The sequence below is a fragment of the Catharus ustulatus genome, chromosome 2 (assembly GCF_009819885.2).
Source record: "Catharus ustulatus isolate bCatUst1 chromosome 2, bCatUst1.pri.v2, whole genome shotgun sequence".
Classification (NCBI taxonomy): Eukaryota; Metazoa; Chordata; class Aves; order Passeriformes; family Turdidae; genus Catharus; species Catharus ustulatus.
This window is the reverse complement of record NC_046222.1, coordinates 95641121-95665073: the sequence shown is the minus strand read 5'-3', so window position 1 is coordinate 95665073 and position 23953 is coordinate 95641121. Positions and strand designations below refer to the sequence as shown.

The 23953-nt window shown below is 50.6% G+C and overlaps 1 protein-coding gene and 2 long non-coding RNA genes across 20 annotated transcripts in view; 1 reads left to right on the top strand and 2 right to left on the bottom strand.

The window, feature by feature from the left end:
* Positions 1-11546, bottom strand: part of POU3F3 (POU class 3 homeobox 3) — a 64230-nt gene extending 52684 nt beyond the window's left edge. For 2 of the 3 annotated variants that reach the window (XM_033053221.1, XM_033053220.2), the window contains exon 1: positions 10488-11453. In XM_033053221.1, the coding sequence (XP_032909112.1) occupies positions 10488-11438 (951 nt within the window). In that variant the 5' untranslated portion in view covers positions 11439-11453. Of the gene's footprint in view, positions 1-10181 lie in introns of those variants that run through there. The other variant, XM_033053219.1, reaches the window with a different exon arrangement.
* A 3169-nt stretch (positions 11547-14715) lies between these two features.
* Positions 14716-23953, top strand: part of LOC116993008 — a 102540-nt gene continuing 93302 nt past the window's right edge. For 4 of the 16 annotated variants that reach the window (XR_004417163.1, XR_004417162.1, XR_004417161.1 and 1 more), the window contains exon 1: positions 23183-23828. This is a non-coding gene — a long non-coding RNA (uncharacterized LOC116993008). Of the gene's footprint in view, positions 14976-16868; positions 16888-23182; positions 23829-23953 lie in introns of those variants that run through there. The other 12 variants (XR_004417164.1, XR_004417165.1, XR_004417166.1 and 9 more) reach the window with 8 other exon arrangements.
* Positions 17873-23953, bottom strand: part of LOC116993009 — a 99317-nt gene continuing 93236 nt past the window's right edge. Inside the window, exons 9-11 of the long non-coding RNA XR_004417167.2 lie at positions 21584-21701; positions 19013-19079; positions 17873-18922 (exon numbers count right to left, since the gene is read on the bottom strand). This is a non-coding gene — a long non-coding RNA (uncharacterized LOC116993009). The remainder of the gene's footprint in view (positions 18923-19012; positions 19080-21583; positions 21702-23953) is intronic.

Sequence of the window (23953 nt, the reverse complement as noted above, 5' to 3'; positions counted from 1 at the left end):
CGACGGCCGGCATGGGACTGTGGAGAAGGGGAAGAAAAACTGAGTGCGGGGAACTTAATTATTTGTCAGAGGAAGGAGATGTTCCCACTCCATGCAGGCTCCTTCGACTGGGCGTGAGCAGGGGAGGCCCCTCCAGGCTTTTCTGTCAAACACAGGGGGCTACGGAGAGGGAGATCCCGGACAGAGAGGGCAAGGTGGGGCTGTCGGAAAACCGGCCCGGGAGGGAGAAGCTGGACGAGCAATGGGGATACACACAGAGGGTCACGTTCGTCCCTCTCATCCCCACAGCGCAGCGCGGAGATGCCGCACTGCCCCTTGGCCAGGCCACGGCTCCGCAGAGGGAATCCCTGCGTGCTCGGGGCCGGAGGGGAGCCCACCCGCCGGGCCGCCCCGTCCGACGCAGAGTCCCCGGGCCAGGGATCCGGCCGGGCTGCGCAGGCACAGGACGGGGTGTCTCCAACCCCGCGCCCCCAGAAACCTGGGGAATAGGAGCCTGGAGTGCTTGCGCAAATTAGGACGCGCCTGTGGGCTACAGTGGGCAGCGCTTGTGGGGCGCGAGTCAGTAACACGAGTGGCCAGGGAAAGCGCGGGGAAAGGCAGGAAGGGATGAAACCATTCGCAGACTCCTTGCAGAGCGGGGGTGTGTTGTCATCTTTGTTTTGGTTGTGTTGTTTTATTTTGCAGGAGATTGGGACAATAGCTGGAGTGGATTATTCATTCCCGTAGGCACTACTTCCCTGTATGGGCTTCAGGATGCAGTTGGAAGCTTGGGAACAAAGCGGGCATCGAATGTCAAGGTAACTGGTCCCCTTCCTTTGTTTATGCTATTGTTAATGACGGGGCTCACTCAGCCCTGGCCTCAGCCGTGCTGTATGGCATTAATATTGACTTGAGAGAATAGGCAGGGCAATTAAAAACCAAATCCGGAACAGCAGCATCCAGCCCAAGCCCAGTTCTTCAGGTAAAACATGGCACTTCTGGGCTACTGAGAATGACATAGCAGTATTGCCTAGTATTCACAGAAACACACACACCGTTCATAATATTAAACACATCCCTATGCAGCAATAACACGTAGGGAAGACACTGTAACCCTGTCCTTCGGTACCAAATCAAAAGGGGAAGGCATTATTTTCAAATACCCACATATTAGCACAAGGGAATTTTCATCAGGATAAAAAATTAAAGAAACTAATAAAATTATTATTTTAATTATGATAATCTGAAAGTAGCAGAAACCTGAGCATCTATTGACTAATATTCTTCTTCTCGAGGTAGTGGATGGTATTTAAAGTTCAACATTTCACACAGCTCCTTGTTTAGTTTAATTTCCTCGACATGTTACGCAATTTCAGTAAACTGAGTTAAAAATTTTTGGTACACATCTGAGTATGGATTTGCATAAAATAGAGAAGGTGAGAGAACAGGGATGTTTCATTATTTTAAGAAGAGGAGGGAGTGCATGTTTGCCTGTGTGTGTATGTGTATGTGTGGGAGAGAGTGGGAAACAAAATGGAAAGATTTGCACGTTACTTTTGATCTGTAGTTTTAGTGTGGACTCTGAAACAAATATCTATCAGATTTCTCTGAAAAATGTCCCACTCAGGCAAACAGACCCCTGTTTTGAATGAGAGTGCCAGATGATGGAAGAAATGTATGTTATTCCAGAACAATTCTTTATCAACTCTTTTTTTTTTCTTTTGTTTTTCTTTCCCACCCACTCCCCCCCCAGAAAGATTGATTTTATCTCTCCTATCCTGGGCCCATTTTCTGTCAGTGAAAGGATATAATAATGATCAATGTCCAGCACTTCTCATATCTTTTGTACTTTGTAAACATTTGTAATGTTTTGAATGTGGAGGAGAGGTGAAGAGAGGAGCCAAACCTCAGCTTCAGAGGATCCTCATGAGCACTCACATGGAGGAAAAATCCACACAACCAAGCCAACCTGTTCAGAAGACTCTCCAGCCCAAAACTCTACAGTCATGCAGTTAGTTTTTGTATTTTATCTGCCTGCTTGGTGAAAGGGTCTACATACATCAGGCTATCAGGATTTATGTGACCAGCTCCAGGTGTACATTAGTACTCCAGTTGAAAATGGAACCTGGAGTTGTTGAACAAACAGTTCCTGCTTGACTGTAGTATGGAATGAAAGCTGTCTAGTCAGCTGTGTGGAACAGTGGCAGGGAAGTAGCTCCAAGTATTTTCAAAACTAATAACGAAAAGGTTACTATATATAAAATGTTTATACAGCCCACATTCCCTCAAGTTGTTTAAATTTTGGTTTGATGCATATAAATATATCAGACATACTCAGTTTCCCATTAGCCAGTCCCTGCTTTTTAAAATCAATTCATTTCAGTTTGAAAGAATGACCCCATATGCAAGACAGCCAACAACCCTTTGACTTTCTCCACTCAGTGTGGACCTGAGAAAGAAATAGCATCTCTCTTTGTCATTTCACGTGCATATTGCAGTGCCTTGACATTGCGTTTTAAGAGCAGGCCTACTACCAGGGAGAGGAGCAGTGCCCAGCTGGCTCGCTTTCTAATTCATTTTCCCCCTTCTCATCTTAGGCTCCTTTTGAGGAAGAAATAGTTCTGCTGGGACCCCATGCCTGGATTTTGGAGGGCATGGCGCAGTGGTCTGATATGAAAGCACTGTCCCTGCAGATGGAAACTCTCCTCTGTATCCTGTGCCTTGCAAGAAAGGCAGCGAGGGGACACTTGAAGTAACCAAGCATCTGGCATCAAGCCTGACAACCCACTTCATACTATGTGAAGGAAAGTTTGTTCCAAACCACATACTTTGTGGTGCTCAATACTGGTGTCAAACTGGTTTGAACTGTCCCAGGTCTAAAATAAAATCTCCATTGTGGTATGCCAGTGAGCTTGTCTTGCTAAACCTTCCCTGTTTATGTTGAAGGTACAGAGCTGATGTATTGCTGTCTTTTCACCCATGGATAGGCGCAATAGGAACAATTCAGAAAAGTTCTGTTTAGCTTTTTTTCCTCTTGTAGTTGAAAAAATGCAAGCTATCAGAAACAAGCCTATGTTTGAAGGTACAGTTTTCAACATGTGAGTGGGAAACATATGTACTGGCACTATTCGACAGCTCTGTAAGGGCTGTGTTCAAATTTTGGCTTTTAATCTCAACTTTGTTAGAGAGAGATGCAAAATGGAATGGAACCTGATTATTTGTGCTATAGCCTTGTGATGCTCATCCTATAACTGTTGGGGAGAGAAGCAAAACACTCTGCTAAAGCTTTGGGTGAGCCTGATTTTCAGGGGGACTCTAGTCTTCACAGGTTCTCACTTCACTGCCTTTCTTCCTTTAGTATTTGTTCCATGGGATTTTTTTTTTTTTTTTGGTCTGCTGTTCTACGTTTTAAAGCAAGTACAGACTCAATCCTGCTGAGAGAACTCCCTCCATCACAAGCTCACGTTTGGAAAATGCCTACCCATTTCGACTGCTCCCCTTCAAGTCATCGTTCCCTTTCAGGGGAGAAAAGAAAACCTTACAAGAGAAAGAGAGAAGCAGGGACGGAGGGAAGGAGAACTCCTGATTCCTCAGTGACCTGCACAGCTCGGACAGACCTCCAAGATCCCCTCCGCCTCCTGCAGACAAGCCCCAACGGAGTGAAAACCCCACATGCCTGAACTTTTAACGTGGCTTGGGGTTTATACAATTCAGGCTCAATTTTAACAATCTCGGGGAGGGGGCGACAAGGGAGAAGAAAGTTTGGATTTAACTCTCTGTCTCTAAAAAGTCACCACAACCCAAACCCCCAGCCATCAGCAGAAGCGCCCAGCGTCCCCGGCAGCCGGTGTCCTCCCCGCACACAACGGCGGTGGCTGGCAGGGACAGGCAATGCCAGCCCTGGGTGCCCGCACCCTGCGTGCAGCCCTGCCCCGGGGCTCCCCTCGCTGCCCCGCCAAGGGGGCCGCCCTCCCTCCGAACGCTGCGGGGGAAGGCAGCCCTGCCTGGGCGCTGCGGGACTGGCAGGGAAGTTTTTTGGTACTGCTAAAGGCATATATACACACATACACACAAATACATGTGTGTGTGTGTATATATATATATGTATCTATATATATATATCATACACACACGTCTTTATATATAGATTTATATGTAGGTGTCTAGTCTATGTTTAAATTATTCTATCTATACACACAGTCCTCCTCTCTCCTCTGATGAGGTCATTCTCCCATATATATGAGATTGGGTGTAAGATGCCAGAATCTAACGCCAAGATCTTATCTCTGCCGATCTAAAAGCAATATAAAGTAAATGTTAGCAGAAGGGGAAATAAATTTTGGATAGAAACATTCAACAAGGTGTCCCTGAAGGCTTTTCCCCCGCCCTCCCCAGCCGATGTGCCCACGCACTTTATGCCAAAGAGAGCCATTTCTGCACAAGAGACTCCTGCTTCAGAGCAAGGACAGACTGCACCCTGCATCGTGGGTCTGTGCCTGGCAGGGGCTGCACCTTGACATTTTTAATCCCTTCTTCCCTTTCCCGAGCAATGCTCTCCTCTCTAATGCGCTAATCGGTTGCAGCTTATTTATTTTTATTTTTTTTCCCCTGTGGCTCCAAATGTCTTAATTTTTTTTCCTTTAATTTCAGGAAACTCAAAACGGAAGGGGGGATGCTACTTGAAAGTGTGACTCAAAAAAAAAAAAAGGTTTTGCTTTGGAGCCATCAGTAGCACCAGGAGACAGCTCCATTAAAAAAGTAGTTTTCCACTGCTCTTGAAAAGCCGTTATTTTTTACATCGCTTTTAGGAAGATAGATTAACAAAACATCACATTTCAAGCCACTCTGATCTGTAATTAAATGGAGGAGCCGGTTTGTATTCTCCTATGGCTTTTACAGAAGTTGCAGTGATCCAAAGTCAGGTTGCTGTGTCAGAGTGGCATTTTTATTAATGAGAATACAAAAAGCTTGCATATTCTTAGCCCGGCTTGAATTTAGTTGCTAAGCAACCGCTGTATGGTAATTCATCCGCGAAATTTAAATCTTGGAGAAAGCATCCTGCGTTTTGCTGAATGGTCGCCACGAGGAAAACAACTTGTGGGACCCGCGGCAGCTGCGGCCGCGGCACCGCGCCGCCCGCCCGCCGGCTCCCCCGGGCCGCCCGCCGCCCCGGGCCGGCCCCGGGGACTCGGGGCAGACGGGCAGCGGCGGCCGCCCCGTCGGCGCTGCCCCGGCACGGCCCTCCGCGGCTGGGGGAACGCGGCACCACCGTCTCCCCGCGCGTGGAGCGGCCCGGGCCCCGCTGCAGCCACCCGGGCTGGGGAGGGGTCCGGGGGACGCGGGTCCCGTCGCGGCCCCGAGGGCGAGGCCCCGTGGGCACGGCCGCGGACCCGGCTGCTCCTTTGGTGTCGGGCAGGACGGGATGGGCGGCGAGCCTTCCCCCGTTCGGCCTTCACCCCTTAGCTTTTTGTGTCGCCAAAGCCTCTCAAGCAAAGAACTCCCTACTGCTGTGTCATTGACACTGCGGGGCCGCTCGCCGCCCTCCTCTCCCCTCGCTCCCGCCGCCTATTGAAGGCTGCGCCCGCTCCATTGTGCCAAACTGCAACTGAAAACACCGATGGGGCATTAACCACCTCCCTGCATCTCCTCCGATCGCTCCATCCAGCCACCCATCCCTCTCGCCAGAGGCGACCAAGCTTCTCGCCAAGCCTGACATAAGCAAAACGAGTCCCTGTCCTCAAGCGCTCGCCCCATGCCTGCCTCCGAGGTCGGGACTTGTTGCATCCCTTTTAGAGTTTGATTAATTACCCTGGAACTTAAGCAAACTAAAGTACATGTGGCGGAGAAGCTCACGCCTACAGTTTGGTCCTGCAGCTTGCCAGTTACAGAGGTAATTTTTACACTCGCTTCCAAATCGGAATGTGCATCTCTGCGCTTCAAAAAGGTATCCCTGTATAAATATATAGAAGTATCGATTTTGCTGCAGCTTGAAGATGTTGATCATTTATTACAAAAATAAACGAATAAATACAACAATGTATTGTTGCTTTCAACAGGATAAATATTTTACAAATATATAATTTAAAAAACCCAAATTTAATTGTTAAAGTTATTTAAAATAGTACACTTATTGATAAAATTATCAATAGTATATACTGCATTTCATATTAGAACCAATTATTCTCTAAACGTTCCATTTAAAACCATTCATACAAAACAAGTTATGAGCATTGTAATGTGCAAACACGAGTCACTACATTAAAGCATAAGGATTCTGTAAAGATCACTTTCCGATAGGAACTGCTGCGTTTTTAAACCAAAGTAGAGCTCTCTGCTAAATTTCGGAAAATACGCAGACCAACAGCCGTGACATGACTATTTTAAATACACCTGAAAATGATTTATTGTGTACAGACTCGACGGGGGAAGGATGGGATGTGAGTGAGAAGACTGGGGCGTATTAGAGGACTGCAAGATATGAAAATGTAAACTATAAATAATCACATCTCGGGATTACCCAGTCTGATCAAACGTAACTTTGTAAAACACTTGGCTTTCCTTTAGGCAGAGGGAAAAAAAAAAAGAAAAAAAGAAAGACAAAAAAAACAGTAAGGAAAACGAAGCCGACTCTATTACCAAGCATAGAACACTGATATTATAAATGAATACAATTACTAAATTCATTAAGAGATCTGGCGATATATAACAATATTTTCATTATTTACACATGTAACAATATAACCCTTAGCGCAAACCCTCTCACTTATTATCTACCTCTTGCTATCTCAGAGACTCACAACCCTGAAATTCCTAAATACATTCAAAGGATTCAGTTTCTCGGGGGCGGGGGAGGGGGCGGAGGGGCGGAGGGGGGAGCGCCCATGGCCTCACTTTTTGTGCATAACAAGTCCACTGAACGGGCACATTTTGCCGGTCCCTCCGACCACACGTTACTCCTCCAGCCTAACCCCCAGCTTTTCGGAGGCAGCAACCCGCAAAGGTTGCCTTTTAATAGAAACCAGCGTGAAGCCTAACGTTAGCTCTTTGTTGCCATCCAAATCGAGTAACCAAATACCGCTCCGAAATTTAAATAGACTTTCTCCGCGGCTAATACAACTGCTCCCCTTCGTGTGTGAAAACAGGATCCCACCTCACGTGTCAGTGGTACCCGGCCCCCGGAGGGGAGCCCGGCCGGGCCGCCTGCACGCCCGGCCCTTCTTCCCTCCCCAGCTGCAAAATCAGCCAGCAGCTTCTGCTAAAACGAACAAAAGAAATAGCGTCCTTTACCCTTTCGGGTTCTCTTTCCCTTTGTTGGGTTGGCTTCTTCCCCCACCCCCTCTCTTATTTCCTCCGTGTCAGTAGGGCCTTTCGGATTTCACAAATCAAACCGACGGTGATATTTACTACGAGCTGGTGTTAAAATAATGCATCCCGGTGCGCGGCTCCCAGGTTGGCTTTGATTTATGGACTGACACAAGGCCTATCTGAAAGGAAGAAATGCTTGTTGTTCCTACAGCAGTTTTCTGGGGGTTTAACCCCTGCCTCTATAGCTCGTAGAGAAGCAAGGCAGGAGGGAGGGGGCGCGGAGGAGGGGAGGAAGAGGAAGGTGAGGAAGGAGCCACAGACGAGCTGGATCATAAAAGAAAACCTTATTCTCCAGCAGACTATCAATGGGGGCGGGTGGATGCGCTAGATGCAGTTCTCTACTTCCTACAACCTCCCCGCTGCAAAATGAAGAGAGTTGAGGCGGTCATTCACTTGTCCCTACATTGCAATAAATTCTAGTGGATAAATATGACAGGTCAGCTAGTGCATCTATTGGCATCTCCAACGCTACTGACACGCGTGTGTGTTTGCAAAGAAGGCATGGCAGCGCTATGGCAAAGTGGAGGAGAAAACTAGACTACACCACTTCACACCCCGTAGAAAAACCTTAAAACAACAACAACAGCCACAGCAACAGCAACAACAGAAACGGTGAACTAGGCAGACCGCACGTAGGATGCTGAAAGCATTATTCTATATACTCTAGGGAAAAAAAAATAATCGTACTTTTTCTTTAAATTATAAAGATAAATTAAATACAAATATTAATACATACATAAAATGAGTCAAAATAAATTATAGCTCAGTCCCTCTTCTCCCTCTTTGCTCCCCCCCCCCCCCGCCCCGCACCTCCCCCCCGTCTAGCCTCAGTTTGGAAAGACTGAACTTTTGGAAACATCCCTCTTAGCACCGGCCACACGGGACCTGGGGACGCGCTCAGGTATCGCCCGCGCCCGAGTGCCAGCCTAAACCGAGGCGTCACAGCCCTGTCGGGAAGGTGGCATTTGGTGAGCTCTGATCTCGCCGTCCTTCCCGGTGACACAGGGTCCCGGGGGCTGAGGAAGGGACCGCGGACACGGGCTCGGCGGAGAGAGGGCAGGGGGAGAGCTCCGCGCCGGGCAAACAGCAGCAGGGGTGAGGCGGGGGCACTGCCGAGGAGCACGGGCAGGTCAGACCCTCGGTATTTCTCTCACTTTAGCAGTATGTCCCTTCAGAGAACTTTTTTTCTTTTGTTTTTCGACACAGTGTTTATGCATCAGACACAGACTATTTCATTCTAACAAATTTATTTTCTCAATCAGCTCTTACGGAATCACTACTCAAATTAAATTACAATCAAATTATCACATCAAAAGATACCCTTATTACCTAACAACTGTCCATATTTTCATTTCATTTTGATTTGTGCTCGTCTGAAAAAAACACGTAATACAAGATCTGGGGAAAAAATAAATTACCGTTTTGCAGCAGTTCATAGGTATTCTGAATAAAATATTAAAAGAAGTCATTTAATGAAAATATAAAGCAAATTTTTTTTTTTAGATCAACAACGGATCTAACAATTCTATATTGCCGTCTTTTTGAAAAGTCTGTTTATTAAAACCTACCAAAAACACTGCTTGGAAATGGCAGTATTATATAATCACATCCACAGCACCCATTCAATCAAAGTTGGCAACGGATTTAGGAGAGGAGAAGTTCAGATAAGTGCAGCTGCAGATGCTCAGTCCTTCTAAATCCCTTTATCTGAATCAGTCCAGAAATAAAAAATAAAAATATTAATAAAAAAAATATTAGCAGTGGATTTTTTTATGACTCTTCCATGATGATTGGCAGCCGTCAGGAGCAGGACTTTGACAGCTCTAAATTATTTCCCTTTCTTTCCCTGGTTCCTTTAATTCATGCAAAGTCCTTCTACAGAGCTCGAACTTTAGGGACCAACAACCTCTCCTTCTCTCACCCTCCCCCTGGCGTCTGTCCCTCCCCCCTTTCTCCTCAGGGTCAGTTTTCTCCGCGTGCGGGCATTTATTTCCATATTTTTGTTCTATAGCTATACCTATATATATAGATAAATATATATATATGTATTTGCTTTCCTATTCAGCCTGCTTGTTTTTAGTGCTGTGTGCATATTTTTTTTCCTGGAAAAAGTGGACCCTTTCATTTGCAGAATATATAGATATATAGATATATATGTTTTCAGAGTGGATATCTGCCTTGCACCAAAATTCTACGGTTTGGCCAAGAAAAACAGGGTGCTGGAATGCAGCAGGCACCCTCTGATTAACCAGATTATTTTTCTTCTGCTTCCCTTTTTTTGACTGCTCCCATTGAAAAGAAAAATAAAAACAGGGAGAGAGAAAGGAGAAAAAAAGTTTCTGTGATTCATAGAAGAGAGCCCTTTTGGGGATGGGGGGAAGAGTGCGGGGGGGGGGAGGAGGAGGGGAGAGAAGAAGCGCAGACAGTGGTGTTCCTTACTGCGAGAAGGGGATAATTTGGAGTAAAATAAAAACAAAAATAAAATTTAAAAAGCCCAAACCCACCCCTCAAGCCCTTTCCCCACAACCAACCAACCAACCCCCCGGCACATCTGCAGTTTTGGTGCATTATGCATCTCCACCCCGTTTTCCCAACACGGTCTAAACGCTTTCGCTCGGATCGACCTTCTCCACCGCTCCCTATTGGTATCGATCTTATATATATATAGATGCACGCATATATCCATATATATATAAACACAAGCAGTCTGAACGAGCCTGGATCGTGTGTGTGTGTGTGTGTGTCTGTGTGTGCGCGCGTGTGTCTGTGTGAGCGTGCGGCTGTGCGCGGCGGTGCCGGAGCCGGTGGCGGTGCCGGCGGCGGTGCCCGGCCCGGCCTGGCCCGCGCTGCCCCCGCGCTGCCCGGCCCGCCCGCGGTGCCCCTCACTGCACGCTGGTCTGCAGTCCGTGGTGAGGGGGCGGCGTGTCGGAGTTGACCGTGCCGACCTGGGAGTAGACATCGTCGGGGGTCTGCTGCTGGATCCCCGGGGGGGTCATCCGTTTCTCTTTCTGCCTCCGATTGCAAAACCAAACCCTGACCACCTCCTTCTCCAGCTGCAGGCTGTCCGCTAGGTTCGTAATCTCCTGGGCGGAGGGCTTGGGGCATTTCAGAAAGTGGCTCTCCAAGGCCCCCTTGACACTCACCTCGATGGAGGTCCGCTTCTTCCTCTTCCTGCCCTGGGCGGCGATCTTGTCGATGCTGGTGGGACTGCCCGTGGAAGAGTCGGCTTCCTCCAGCCACTTGTTCAACAAAGGCTTCAGCTTGCACATGTTCTTGAAGCTGAGCTGCAGGGCCTCGAAGCGGCAGATGGTGGTCTGCGAGAAGACGTTGCCGTAGAGGGTGCCCAGCGCCAGCCCCACGTCGGCCTGGGTGAAGCCCAGCTTAATCCGCCGCTGTTTGAACTGCTTGGCGAACTGCTCCAGGTCGTCGGAGGTCGGCGTGTCCTCGTCCGAGTGCGGGTCGTGGCTGTTGACGCCGCCGTGGTGCGGCGGGTGGTGCCCGGGGTGCTGGTGGTGGTGGTGGTGGTGATGCCCGGGGTGCTCTCCCAGCTCCGGCGTCTCGCCGCGCACGAGCCCCGGGTGCACCAGGCTCTGACCGCCGGGGGGGGGGCTCAACATGCCGTTCACCGTGAAACCCCCGGGCTGCGAGTAGAGGAGCGACTGCTGCTGCTGCTGCCCGCCGGCCATGGAGGGTAGGTGGGCGGCCGCCGCCGCCCCCCAGGCCGCCGGGTGCCCCTGGTGCGGGGGGCCCAGGTGGGGCGGCCGGTGGTGCAGCGCCGCGCCCGAGTGCAGGTCGTCGCGTCCGCCGCTGCCCTTGACGTCGGGCGGCGGCGGCGGCTGCTGGGGACTGCCCGTCATGCCCACGGGGCTGCCGGACCAGGGCGAGCCCGCTTCGGCGGCAGCGGCGGCGGCGGCGGCGGCGGCGGCGGCGGCGTGGGGCAGGGCTGTCACCCACTGGTGGGCATGGCTCAGCATATGGCCGCCGTTGCTGGCGGCCATGGCGCCCGGCATGAAGTCGCTCTGGACCATCTTGGCCGCCGGGTCGCCGCGGTAGCCGCCCGCCACCGAGGTGACGGCCACGCTCCCCGGCTGCATGCCGCCGCCGCCGCCGCCGCCGCCGCCGCCCGAGTCCGCGTGGACGATGGAGCCGGCCGCCAGGATGCCGTTGCCGGGGAGGTAGGGGTTAGAGGTGGCCGCGGCCATCCCGCGCCCGCCGCCCGCCGCTCGCCCCCGCCGCGCCGCAGCCGCCGCTGCGCCGCCGCCGCCGGCTGCCGGGCGCCCGCCGCGAGCGCCCTTGCCCGGCGCTGCCGGGGCCGCTGCCGGGGCCGCCGCCCGCGCCGCCGCCGCCTTCCCAGCCTCGCCGGGGCGCCGGGGCGCGGGGTTCACCTGCTAGCGCTCCGCTGCGCGCTCTCCTCCGCCCGTCCGCCGGCCGTCCTGCCTCCGCTCCGCGGCGCGCTCGTTGCGATCGCCGGCTCTCGCTTCGCCTTTTATATTTTTTTAGCCTTTCTTTTTTTTTCCAAAAAAAAAGAGAAATATTTAGCTGTACATGTAGTTTTCCTCCGCCTTCTTCTCGTCCGGGTTTGCTGCTCGCAGGGAGGAAACCAAACAAAGGCTAAAAAGCGAAAAAAAGGGGGGGGGGGGGATCAAAAAGCCCCCGTGCCTTCTCCCCTCCGCTCCCCTAGGAGCACATCTCCTCCTCTCAGCCTTCCCCTCTCAGAGTGAAACTTTTCCTTTTCTTCTTCCTTTAAGGCTTTGTGTGTGGGTATATTTTCCTTTTTTTCTGTCTCTCTCTCTGTCTTTCTCTCCTCGGTTCCTCGATCTCCTTTTGCTCTGTTATTTGCAAGTTTTGTTGGTGTCCTAAGAAAACTTCCTGTGATGATGATGGTGGTGATGGTGGTGATGATGCATTTCTCAAAGTTGTGCTGTTGCTGAAGCACTTTGTCCCCTTTGAAACAAGAGTCCTGCCGGAGCCTTCTTGCTAGAGTCACGCTCTGGATAAGACATTTTTTTCTCTCTACCTTTCCTTTAGGCGGTCGGGAAAAAAAAAAAGTAAAAAAGAAATTTAAAAAGTTGAATTTTCTCGTCACCTCGCGAATTGTTTCTTTCCCTCTCCCGCTCTCTCTCTCGCTTGGTTTGTTGTCTTTTTTTTTTTTTTTGGTTGTGTTTGTTTTGCTTTTTATTTTAATTCCAGCAGTTGGTCGAGGGAGGAGGCGGAGGAGGAGCGCCTTGGTGGAGAGGTGTGTGTATGTGTGTGTGCATATATGGTATCCTTTATACACTAACTCCAGCGGGGAAGTTGGCTGCCGGGCTGGCAGCGCGCACTGGCGGTGCCGGAGTCCCGCCGCTCGCCTCTCCCCGCCTCCTTCTCCCGGGCCGTGCCCGCGCCCTCCCTCCTCCCTCCCCCCTCCCGTCCGTCCGTCCGTCCCTCCCTCTCCTCCTCCCGCCGCCGCCGCCCGCGCCGCCAGCGCCCGGCCCCGCCGCGAGGAAGCGGCGGCCGCCGCCCCCGCCGATTGGCTGCGCGCCCCGTGACGGACAGCGCGCCGCCGGCCGCGCGGCCCCCCTTCCGGCCGTTCCGATTGGCTGCCTTTTAATTTAGGCGAAGTGGCGTCGGAGATGGAAGTTGTCCCCCCCCTTTGCCTCTATCCCTCCTCCCTCTCCCCTTCCTCCTTCCTCCTCCCTCCATCCCTCCCTCCCTCCCTCCGCCTCTTAACTCTTCCTGCCCGGCGGACACACGCATCTCGGAGCTCTCCCGCCGCCGTCGCCGCTCGGGCAGGGGCGAGCGCGGGCGGTAATAATTAATAACAGCAGTAATAACGACAATAATAACGACCCCAGCACCGGGCTGGATTCGGAAAGGAGTTTGTGCGAAGGTGTCACCACCGGGCACACGCACCCGCCTCTCTCCCGTACCGGCATTGGGAGCTGGCCCCCCCCCTGCGCTCAGCCCCGGAGGCGCCCGCCCCCCACCCGCCCCCTCCTCCCTTTGTCCGCCCCCGCACCCCGGGGTGCGCCCCGGACTCCGGCAGCCCGTCCGCAGCCGTCACGCCGGGGGGCTGGCCCGGCTGCGCCGGAGAAGGGCCGCCCCGTCGGCGGGGGAGGTGGCAAGGGGAGCCGGCGTCCGGGCTTGCCCTGCGCGCTGCGGTCTACTCGCAGGGAGCCAGCCCCGCGGCATGAAACGCTGTATTATTTTTCGTCCAGCGGAAAGAGTTAAGGGGGGCGGGGGAAGGCGGGGGGCGCGGGGGAGAGATGCGACCGAGCGGAAACACTGCGCGCAGGCAACCTCAGTGAACCACGGAGAAAGAGAAAGTGGCAACAAAAACAAGGGCAAATTGAACGCTCCTCGGGGACTGCCGGTGCAATAACACCGCTCGGACACGGAGGGGACACGGCGCTGCCGGTGACCGCCTCGCCGCGCAGCGCCGTCCCACGCGCGCTCCCCGGATGGCGGGGGCCGCGCGAAGAAAACACGCGCGGTGCGGGCATGAGAATGGGCAGCGTCCTTTCCCCGCCCGGCCCTGCCCGCCCCGCTCCCTCCTCCGCACGCTGAATAACCCGGCCCTGCGAGGCGGCGAGCAGCGTCCCGCTGGCAGCGCCCTCCCTGCCGTCCCGCTCCCGCCGCGCTCGGCAGCCGGTGCTCGGGGCTCCCTCCAGCCCCCGGCTGGCACGGCACGAAATACCATGGCAGGTCGGGTTAGAAAAACCATTCAAGTGAAGCGTACGGATCTTAAGGGCGCTGGTAACTAAACACCAAACATGATCATTTCATATATGTATGTATACATATATATATATGTGCATATATATAGGTATATATATTTGTTCCCATGCATCCTCAAAAGGTTTCTTTTTTTATATATAAAAGATCCAACACAGATTTCATTGAATAAATCTGAGATCTCCAGGTGCAGACGTTTGAATAGTCAGTGCCAGAACCCCATGTTTTCCTTTCCAGCCGATTTTGCTTGGATCAGGCTCAAAAACCGAGTGAGTCTCGTGGTTTTGTTTACACTGAATGGGGAGGATAGGAACGGTGCCATGGGGCCGTCTTTCATTAATATACAGTGAGGATTTTGTCTAAATTACTGCTATGAATTTCACAGTACACGCTTTCAAAAGCCGTCTCAGGTGGCCTGATGAAACGTGATAGCGCCTCTGCAAACAGATCTACTTTCTTAATAAAAAAGGAAGGTGTGGGGGGGTGGAGAAATCCCCCCAAAATAATAAAAAACCCCACCAAACCACCGCACACCCTCATAACAGCGACAACAAAAAATAAAGCTCAAGCTGGAGTAAGGTCTTTTATTTTAAAAAATATCCCAACGAAAAACAAACAACCAACTTCGTTCCCCAACTCTTCCCACCCCCTCCCTTGCAGAGTGAGATTGTTTTGTCTGGAAAAAAATCCAAAGTATAACAAGGGGAGAACAGTTAGTGCTGATTTTCATTTGCATAAATTTTCATATATTTTGGTGAAAATAATAGACTAGTGGAGAGCGGGGCTTAGTGGAGTCAGTGCAAAGGAAAATCTTAACATGGATCGTTTCGCTGGAGTTGAGAACATGCTTTTTTCCCCCTGTCACCTTATTAAAATCAAAAATTAAAAAAAATCTCTAAATCCTGGAAGTTTGATCGGTAAGTGTTTTACATTTTTTTATCTACTTTTGTTTTCTTTAAAGTCTTCTGGATATATATTTTCAAAAGCTTAGGACAAGACAGGGAAACCCATGGCAACTACCTTGAAGGAAACAGGCTGGAAAAAAAAAAGGGAAAGGGAAAGGGAAAAAAAAAATCCCACCAGCAACAAAAAGCACCTTAGTGAAATATTACATAAAAAGCATGGATTCATTCCAAAGCTCAAGGCAGCAAAGCAATTCTTCAGAGCTGGAAAGTCTTTCTGGTTACTACTTCACTTTTCTGGGCACTGTTAATTATTGTAACACCAAGACTCGGGGAGGCTGGGCCGGGGCGGGGTGGGGGGGGGGAGGTGGGGGGCGAGGAAATCTCTCGAAAATATTACAGATTTGTGAAGGGGAGGCGAGGCAGAGATGCGGGCTGTTTTCAAACGCTGCTGCGCGGGGCGGGGGGGGGCGATGGGGGTCGCCCGGCAGGCGGGGAGGGGGCCCGGCCGGAGCGGCGGGCGGGAGAGGGGCCGGGGCCGAGCCGGGGCCGAGCCGGGCCGAGCCGGGGCCGGGGTGACCCGAGCACCTGCCGGCCGAGGGACGGGCCGGGGGGAGGCAGGGAAAGGTGCGGAGCGGCGGTGCACGCACAGGGTTAATATTGTAACTAGGGAACAGACGGTTAAGCACAACATCTAGAGCTCTGTAGTGAAAGTCCATCAGAAAGAGTATAATCAATCAAAACTAACCAGGACATCCCTTCATTTTATTCTCCAAGGAAATTGGGGCTGGAGGATTACAGACCAGATTTCACTTTGTTTCTCTCTCTTGACAATCTTGCCTTGTCTCTCCGCTTTCCCCGAATCCCATCCAATTGAGAGGTGTAGTCCAATGATCTGAAACTCTTCTGTAGCTTTTGGGTCAGTGTGATAAATAATGTGATAAATAATGTAGGATTAAATTAACAGGCCAGATACCGCTCCTGAAAACTTTACCGAACCTTAAATATCCCATTATGTGACTTTATTTTAATTTTATCGTGTTATTTGCATTTTTTTTCTTTGCCACCTCTGTTGCTGCTCTTTTGGATGCACAATAGCTGGTGATTATTGTAATTTCCTAGAATTAGTTACTTCTTTGGAAACGGTCGATAGCCAAATCAATAAAATGGCTTGTAAAACTACGGAGGTATAGGTTTCAATTTGGGGGGGGAGAAGAATCGCTCATTTTCCACTTCTTGTTGACGTGCCCAGCGTCTCTTTTGACTGGGGTTAACTCTGTGTGCTCCATCGGAACAGATGCCGTATAGAGCTGCTCCCTCAAGATCATTTGTTTCCTTGATGGGGGAACATTTCTGAGCAGAACATATTGGTTGCCATAGAGAAAGAAATAAAAGGAAGAACACTAGTCACATTAAGCTATATGTTTGTGCACTGGGCTTTAGATAAAAGGACCCCAGTTCAAGCCAGAGAGAACGGGGCCAAAGCAGAGCTTCTTAGCTTCACTAAAACTAGCTTTATTTTGTTTTGGACTTTTACGGTTGAAACATGTAAGCTAATTTTATTGGCTGTCGTTAATTTTATACGATACGGCTTGCTGAACAAAATCAACTTTGGGCGCGCTCCGCCTGGCGCCGGCCGGCCGCCAGGGGGCGCCCCGCGACACCCCCTCCCCGCGCGCCGGCGGGGGCTGAGGGCGGCGGGGGCTGCCCGGGCCCGGCCCCACCGCGCTCAGCCGGCCCTGCCCGCGCTCAGCCGGCCCTGCCCGCGCACCGGCACACCCACCCCGCTCCGGGACAGCGCCCCGCAGCTCCCGGGGCCGGCGGGCGCGGCGGCAGCAGCGGGGCTGCCGGCTCAGGGGCCGCCCCAAAGTGTCCCAGGCGGTGCGGTGCCTCCAACGGACCCGAGGCCTGCGAGGGAGTGAGAGCGGTAATTAAACACAGGCACGGGCACCGCAGCTCGGGGCAACCTGGGGTGCCACGCGGGGCTTTTTTGTGGTTTTTTTTTTCTGTCCAAATAAGGCGCTTAAGCCTCTGGAGATGCAATAAAACGACTCGGATTTTTTTTTTTTTTTACATTATTTAATATTTAATCGTTATATTAAACCTGGAAAAGTGGCTAGTTTTCTTTTTCTTTTTTTTTTTTCCTTTCATTTTTCCCTCCTTCCCCCCTGAAGCTGGTCACTCCTCCCCCCGATCCCTTCCTGACTCCTCTGTGTGCGGAGAGGCACGGCCGGGCTCCCCCCGCCTCCCGCTGCCCGCACCGGCCGCGCACCCGCACAAGTTTTCACCGTCCGGGACTCGCAGATTAACCTCAGCTAAACACAACACCGGCAGCGACACAGCTCGGGTCTCTGTCCCTTCAGACCACGCCTGCTCAGAGCCCCTTACTCCTCTAAGCGATTGTAAGAGGACAGAACTGGGAAATTTAGTTGGTGGATTTTAGTTTTCGTTTGTTTTTCTTTCTTTTTTTTTTTTTTTTTTTAATTTTTAAAATTTTTTTTAGTGTGTGGAGGGGGCGGCTTGGGGTTTCTTTTGGGTGGAATTCCTGCCCAAACACGGCTGCTTCTCACCCCCGCGCCCCCAGCCCGCTGGCGGGACTCCGGGCACGGGCGGACTGCAGCATCCTGCAACGCACCTGCACCCCCGCCACGGCTGGGGAGCGGTGGCCGCGGGGCCGGGAGCTTGAAGCCACTTTGTTCCCCCCGGGATGGAGCCCCAGCAGTTTCCGTGCTACAAGGAAAGTTTTATTTCTTGCCTCCATAAAGGAAAGACCAATTGGAACCCTGGAAATCACACAGCCCATAAATATGATAGAACCTGGCAAGATGAACTCCCCGCCTAAAAGGCTAACACATACATAGGAGGAAAAAAAAAAAAAGAGAGAGAAAAGTAATCAAAGACAGAAAACGACCTATAAGAAATTACACTTTTCATTTAAAGTGTTCGTGGGTCTTCATTTGTAAAACGGAGTCAAGTCTCTGCGTGTATTGACCGTGAGGTAAAATGGTTGAGATATTTACATGAACAAAACTTTCCACCTACCGCGTTTGGCGCAATGAGCACTAGCAATATTCCAGACTAGTAAAACACATTTCCAGAGCGCAATTCTCCTCAGAAACGTGGTCTCTTGCTTGAGATTTGCAGTTTAGTGAACATTTCCCTCGCCTGTGAAACGGGCGGGTTTTGGAGTTGAAAGACCCCAGCAAAGTTCATCATCCCGGGGTCGGGATTGAGCGGATTTCTCCCAGCTCTCCTCTGCCCCCCCTCCCCCAATTCTCCGAGCATAACCTGAGTTATATTTTAAACAAAACAGGATTTAGAAAGGCAGCTCCTCTGGTGTGTGCCTGCACCAGTCAACAGCAGCAGGCGACTAGGTACTGCGAGCGAAGAGAAAAACTAACGTTAAAACGAGCAACAAGTTAATTTGGCAAAACTAAACTTTTCTGGCTTCCTTTGGAAGAGTCCGGTCCGGTCAGGATTGCCAGCTCCATGCCTGCCGTAGCACCTCAATTATAAGAGTGCTGCAGAGTGCATTTTTTTCTCCCCCTTTTTAAAATAAATGCCTATTTTGTCCGAATGGACACCTTTGGAAAATGGATATAGAAGAGATCCAGTCGTGGAAATAGTGAAAAGAAAGTGTTTACCGTATTTAGTATTCATTTACTTATAGTGGGAAATGATTAGGTATGTACTAATATAACCGTGGAGACCAACTGCCTAATTAGCATTTACAAATTAAAATGTTAAACATAAAGACATATTCCGTATACAGTCTGCTATATGTAAAACACATTCGTGCATAATACAGCAGTCAGCTGCAAACGTGAAGTTGACTGGCTTCCAGATATGTAGCGTTCTTGGCTAATGCGATCTGCTCTGGGTTTTTCAAGCTTACCCATGCTGTAGTTCATAGTTCTTATGACCACGCTGATAGCTACACTAGGGATATTACACTAACCAATCTGGAGAAAAGAGGAAAATACACAGATTACTTTTAAAGGCTGACGATAATAATGATAAACACAATAGGCAGGCAGACCATTTATCCATACCTTTTATTCTGAAGGCTTCACTCGGAACCTTATTTATTGTTTTGAGCATAACAAAGCATTTCGGGTTCTGTAATAAATTAGAATAATACAGAACTGCACATGCAAAGCAAGGTTCCTTTATTTCCTTGATGCATAATTTTGGTACTACCCAACATGTCTTACTTAGGGTTCACCTCACACGGACTGTAATGAGAGTTGCCAAATGAATGGAACAATCTATCTGTTGACTTGAGCTCAACATAGACACATTACATACGATGGAAACCTAGTGCTCCCACCGATGTTAAAATCAGAGGGATGCACAGTTTCAATCCAGACCCTTGAACATGTATATTTTTATTAATAAGAATAATTGTGCATGTAGTGACATTAAAAGGGGATTTACAAGTTGGATTCTTTTAAAAGATACTGTGAAAACCTTAGCCCTGCTTTTATTAGACATGATATCATTCCGATTTGCGTGCTTGCCATCTCAATGGCGTTTCACATGTGACAAAAAAAAAAAAAAAAAAAAAAGATCCATATGCATTACATAGATTTTCTTTTACACGCATAAGGACTGGAAGTGTTTTAGTGGATAAGAGGGTGAATAATTGTGATACACCAGAAAACAGTTCGTGCAGTTTGGCAGCTCTGGTTATTATTATTAGATTTTTTGACATTTGAACTTGTCTATTGTCTGAGGAGCTCAGTGCAGATTGCAGTAGGTCAACCTTAAGGCTGCTCTTTTTGGCATTGCACACAAACATGCACACGCTGTCTGTTCTCCTTGTGTGAATACAGCAGCTAGAGTTTTATCTTGCCTTTTTTTTTTTTTTTATGCACATCTATTTATATTTATCTAATCCGCTTGGGGTTTTCACGGTCGTGTGATTAGTTTGTACGTGCCTTCATTTTACACCCATTCCTCCAATCTATATATTTGCCTGATGTTGGATACTTTTAAGTACTCAGTCGCTTTAACAGCAGTATAATTCCAGCATCACGACGTTTGATAAAAGGGACTTCAGTAGCCCTGGGATTAAATGACATATTTCCCCGCAGCTTCACTCAACTCCATCATGACTCCTACAGTCAAAAGTTAACGTTATTCATCATCTCCTTGCATTATTCCCTCCTCCCCTCTCTAAATTCAGCCCCGCCACCCGACTTCTGAAACAATTTCTTGCCGCCCGCCAAGAGTTAGGGGGGCAGCAGTGTGGGAGGCGGAGGCTGGAACCCAAAAGGCCGCCGCCACCCAGCGTCCCCGGGGGCGACCCCCGCCCCGCCGGCCCTGCCGCGGGCACGGAACGGGCCGCGGCCGCGCCGAGGTCCCGGCAAACGCCCTCCCGGGCGGGGCGGCCGGAGCCACTTCTGAGAAGCAAAACGCGGAACAGGGATGTATCCCTCGGGGTGGGAGGGGGAAGGGGAGCAGGAAAACTGGATCAAACCCGGTAGGAGAGTCAGTTTGTACTGGGAAAATCTAGAGATTGCGTCTAAGTAACTTTTTCCCTGGAGTGATTTGTGGGTCTTGCTCTTTCTTCTCTAGTTTGGTTGGTGTTTTAAATTGAGGCTCTTCCCTCATCTGCCGGGGTGAAGGCACTCGGGGCGAACGACAGCCCACCTCTTCTGGTAGCAGTCTGTAATTTAAATATGTATCTATATAGGTGTGTGCATATATAGGTATACACACATCCAGGCGTATACGTCCGGATTTGTTCCTCCCTTCACTATCCTCTTCTTTAACAAGAGCCTGATAACGCGTTTAAGGCTTGTTATTTGAACTCTCTGATCAGCATTCAGAAATGTAATTGCAACGTTTTTCATCAGGAAAGAAAAGAAAGAGAAAAGGGGGAGGAAATCCCCCCCGCTCCCCTTCACACCTTTACACACACAGACACCCAGCGCTCTGTAATCGCTGAGTCACCGTTTTGGGGGTCAGTGGGTAAACAAGAAGGAGAGAGCAGCAGCTTATTGAAAACCCCGGCGCAAACCGCATCCCTCCTCATCTCCAGTCTGGAGATCCCTCCCCTCCTTCTTCCCCTGGATTTACTACTCCGGACTTGGGAAAGAGTGGCCCAAGTGCGGCCAGAGCCCTTTTTGTGAGACTGTATGTCCTCCTCAGGCACAGTGAGACCCGCGTTGTTCCGGCGGGGTGGAAGGAAGAAATTCAACATTAAATTGCTGTTTGGGCTGCTGGGAATGGGCGTTGTTTTGTGGGCGTGAGGGGAGATGGAGGAAAGGGGGAAACACTGGCCAGTTCACCTAGGGATGTAAAGAAAGCTTTCCCTTTCTCTGGGGTTGAGCTCTGATCTGGGCATGTTTACTTCTGTTTAAACGCTATTGTTCCTGCCAGCTTTTGACACAAACAGAAGGAGCGGGAGGAGGGTGGGGTAGGGGTGGGGGGGTGGTAGTGGCTGGAACAAAGCTGTTCGAATCCCAGCAACCCCCAAAGGTGGAGGAATACTACTTCTTTTTTTCCCCTTTAAAAATGTATGTGGCAAGTCTTTCTGTTTGACATTGTTTTCTGGGTCCTCCCCCCCTCACCGCTCCTTGCGAGCTGAGCAGAGTGCCTGGCTGTGATTCACTTACCAAGGCCCGTTTAGAGAGGTACATGTCCCCCCAGGTAGATGCCAGGGAGCCTCAGAGGGAGAGTTTCTCCAACCCCTGGGTCTGAAGGAGAAGACTTGAAATCGTTTTGTGGCAAGCCCTGCAGTGGGAAACAAAGAGGCAGAAATGTTGGGAGCCCAAAGAGGGCCTAAAACACAGAGAAGCATTGAGCTTCCCAGAGATGCTTCAGCTTCTCAGCAGGGGACAGAGCAGAATCCTTTTTGGGCCGTCTCTGTGCATTTGAGGGCTGGACTGTACAGCCCACATTGAATCAGAGTCATTGTGTGTAAATGAATAAGTGCACATTGTTTTGAGATGCTGCTATTGTATTTGGGGTTGGGGGGAGGAGAGGGTTATATTTTGTGTCTGGGTGTGCGTGTGGGTCTATGTGCTTACGAAAGGTGAGTGCGGATTGCAATAGTTGCTGCTCTATTTTTGTTTGTCAAACAGGGCCCTTCTCTTGGGAGAGGGGCATGTGGCGGATCCCAGCCCAGGATTACATTAATCAAAGCATTATTTCCCCAGGGATGCGCAGCACAAATGATAGTAAATCCTAATAAAATTGGATCGCTGAGAAATTGAACGCTTAAAGTAATCTGCTCTGCCTGATAAAAACTTCAAATTTATAAGATATTATGCATCCCCACCCCCAAACACCTTAGGTATCATCACCATGTGTGTATTATACAACTATCTGTAAGAGAGAAATCACTGCTCAGTTTAACAGGCCCATCACTGTTGAGTGTATGCATAGATATAAACATGTTTGTATGAGCATGCACACATGTATTGCATACACACACATGCACAGAGTCATAAAATAAGCTAAAATATTTATGCACATAGCAATAATGACTATGGTCAATATTTTCAGGACTTTACATGCCACACTTTTGCTGTGGCAGGTGCTGTAGAAGGCTTGGACAAGGCTGTACATGGTTGTGTACCAGCACTGTAATCTTGCCTGGGGACTTAATTCACTCTTGCTTTTTACTGACACTCACCATGGACCTCCATGATGGCACCTGTGATCTTAGCCCACTGAGCAGTTTTACTTTTTGAACATGGGATCACAGGGGTCATATGAAAAGAATTATTTTTTAAAAATTAGAAATATATGAACATGAGTATTTGAAGCTGAATTTAGAAAGCTTTTGAGAGGATGAGCTTCAGAAGGGAACTGTCTTGGACTGGATGGCAGACTTGAAAGAAGGAAAGGTGTTCCCAGGCCAGTTATTAAGCCTGAGACATGCAGCATACCATGCCCACAGTCTCAGCACTGGGCCAGGCCCCCATCTTGCTGGCATGGGCCAGCAAAGACCAGGGTAGCTGATGACCATTCTCTAGCTTCAGACCCTCAGTCTCTGCTACTTCCCCTCTGCAGAAAGAAAGTTTATTTATAAATGCTGCCATAGGAGATGACAATAAGCTCAAAGAGATCCACTGTCCCGCAGAAAAAAAATTGCTTTGCCTCCCTCACCACCCCCCCCCCCCCCCCCCCCCCCGCCCCCCCCCCCCCCAAAAAAAACCAAAATCGGTGTGCTTCCATATGTGAAAGGGGCAGAAGGCATTTCCACTCACCCAGCTGAAACTCTTTGAAAGGCTGTGAGCCTCCCCGGCGTTATAAATGCCGATCATTCCTCCTACCCTCCCTGTCCCTGGACCCTGTTACCCCCGCGGGAGTTGGTCCTGCCTCGGGCCCCCGTTCGTGACCAGTCCTGCACTCCTCTCCCTGCCCCTGTCTTTTCTGGCATTGCTAGGTAGACTGAAGCGGCTTATCCCTTTTCCTAGCGTGGGGTTTTCCTTCCCCGTCCCGGTCCCGAGGGTTTGCGGAGAAAGGCAGGCGGAGGTGGTCCCGACCCCACAGCGCCCCGCACCCTACCCTGGCCTGCTGGTATCTGTCCTCCCTGCCCGCAGACAGGGAAGTGGCGGAGGGGAGCTGAGCCCTCTCCCAACCTCGAAATGACGCAGCCCCTGTTCCAGCATCGTCTCCCGTTTGGGCTGGCTCCATTTCAGAAGCTGTCTCCCCCCACCCCCTTCTTCCCAGCCTTTCTCCTTCCTCCTCCTCCTCGCCTCACCGTCACTCTCAAACAACCCCCCCCCCTCCCCACGCCTCGCTCCCGCTTCCCCCCGCCGCCCCAAACTCCTTCCTCAGGACCGTGGGATGCGGGTGAGCTCTGGTGAGAGTTGCCGGTCTCCATTTCTAAGCGGGGAGCCGCCGGGAGCGGTGAGGCAGCCGTGACGGGGGGAGCGGTCGGGGGGTTAGGGAGGCGATGACTGACGGAAGGAGGGGGGGTCCGCACCCCCTCTCTCCCCATCTGGAGCAGCCGCTGCTCCCGGGAAGGTGCAGCC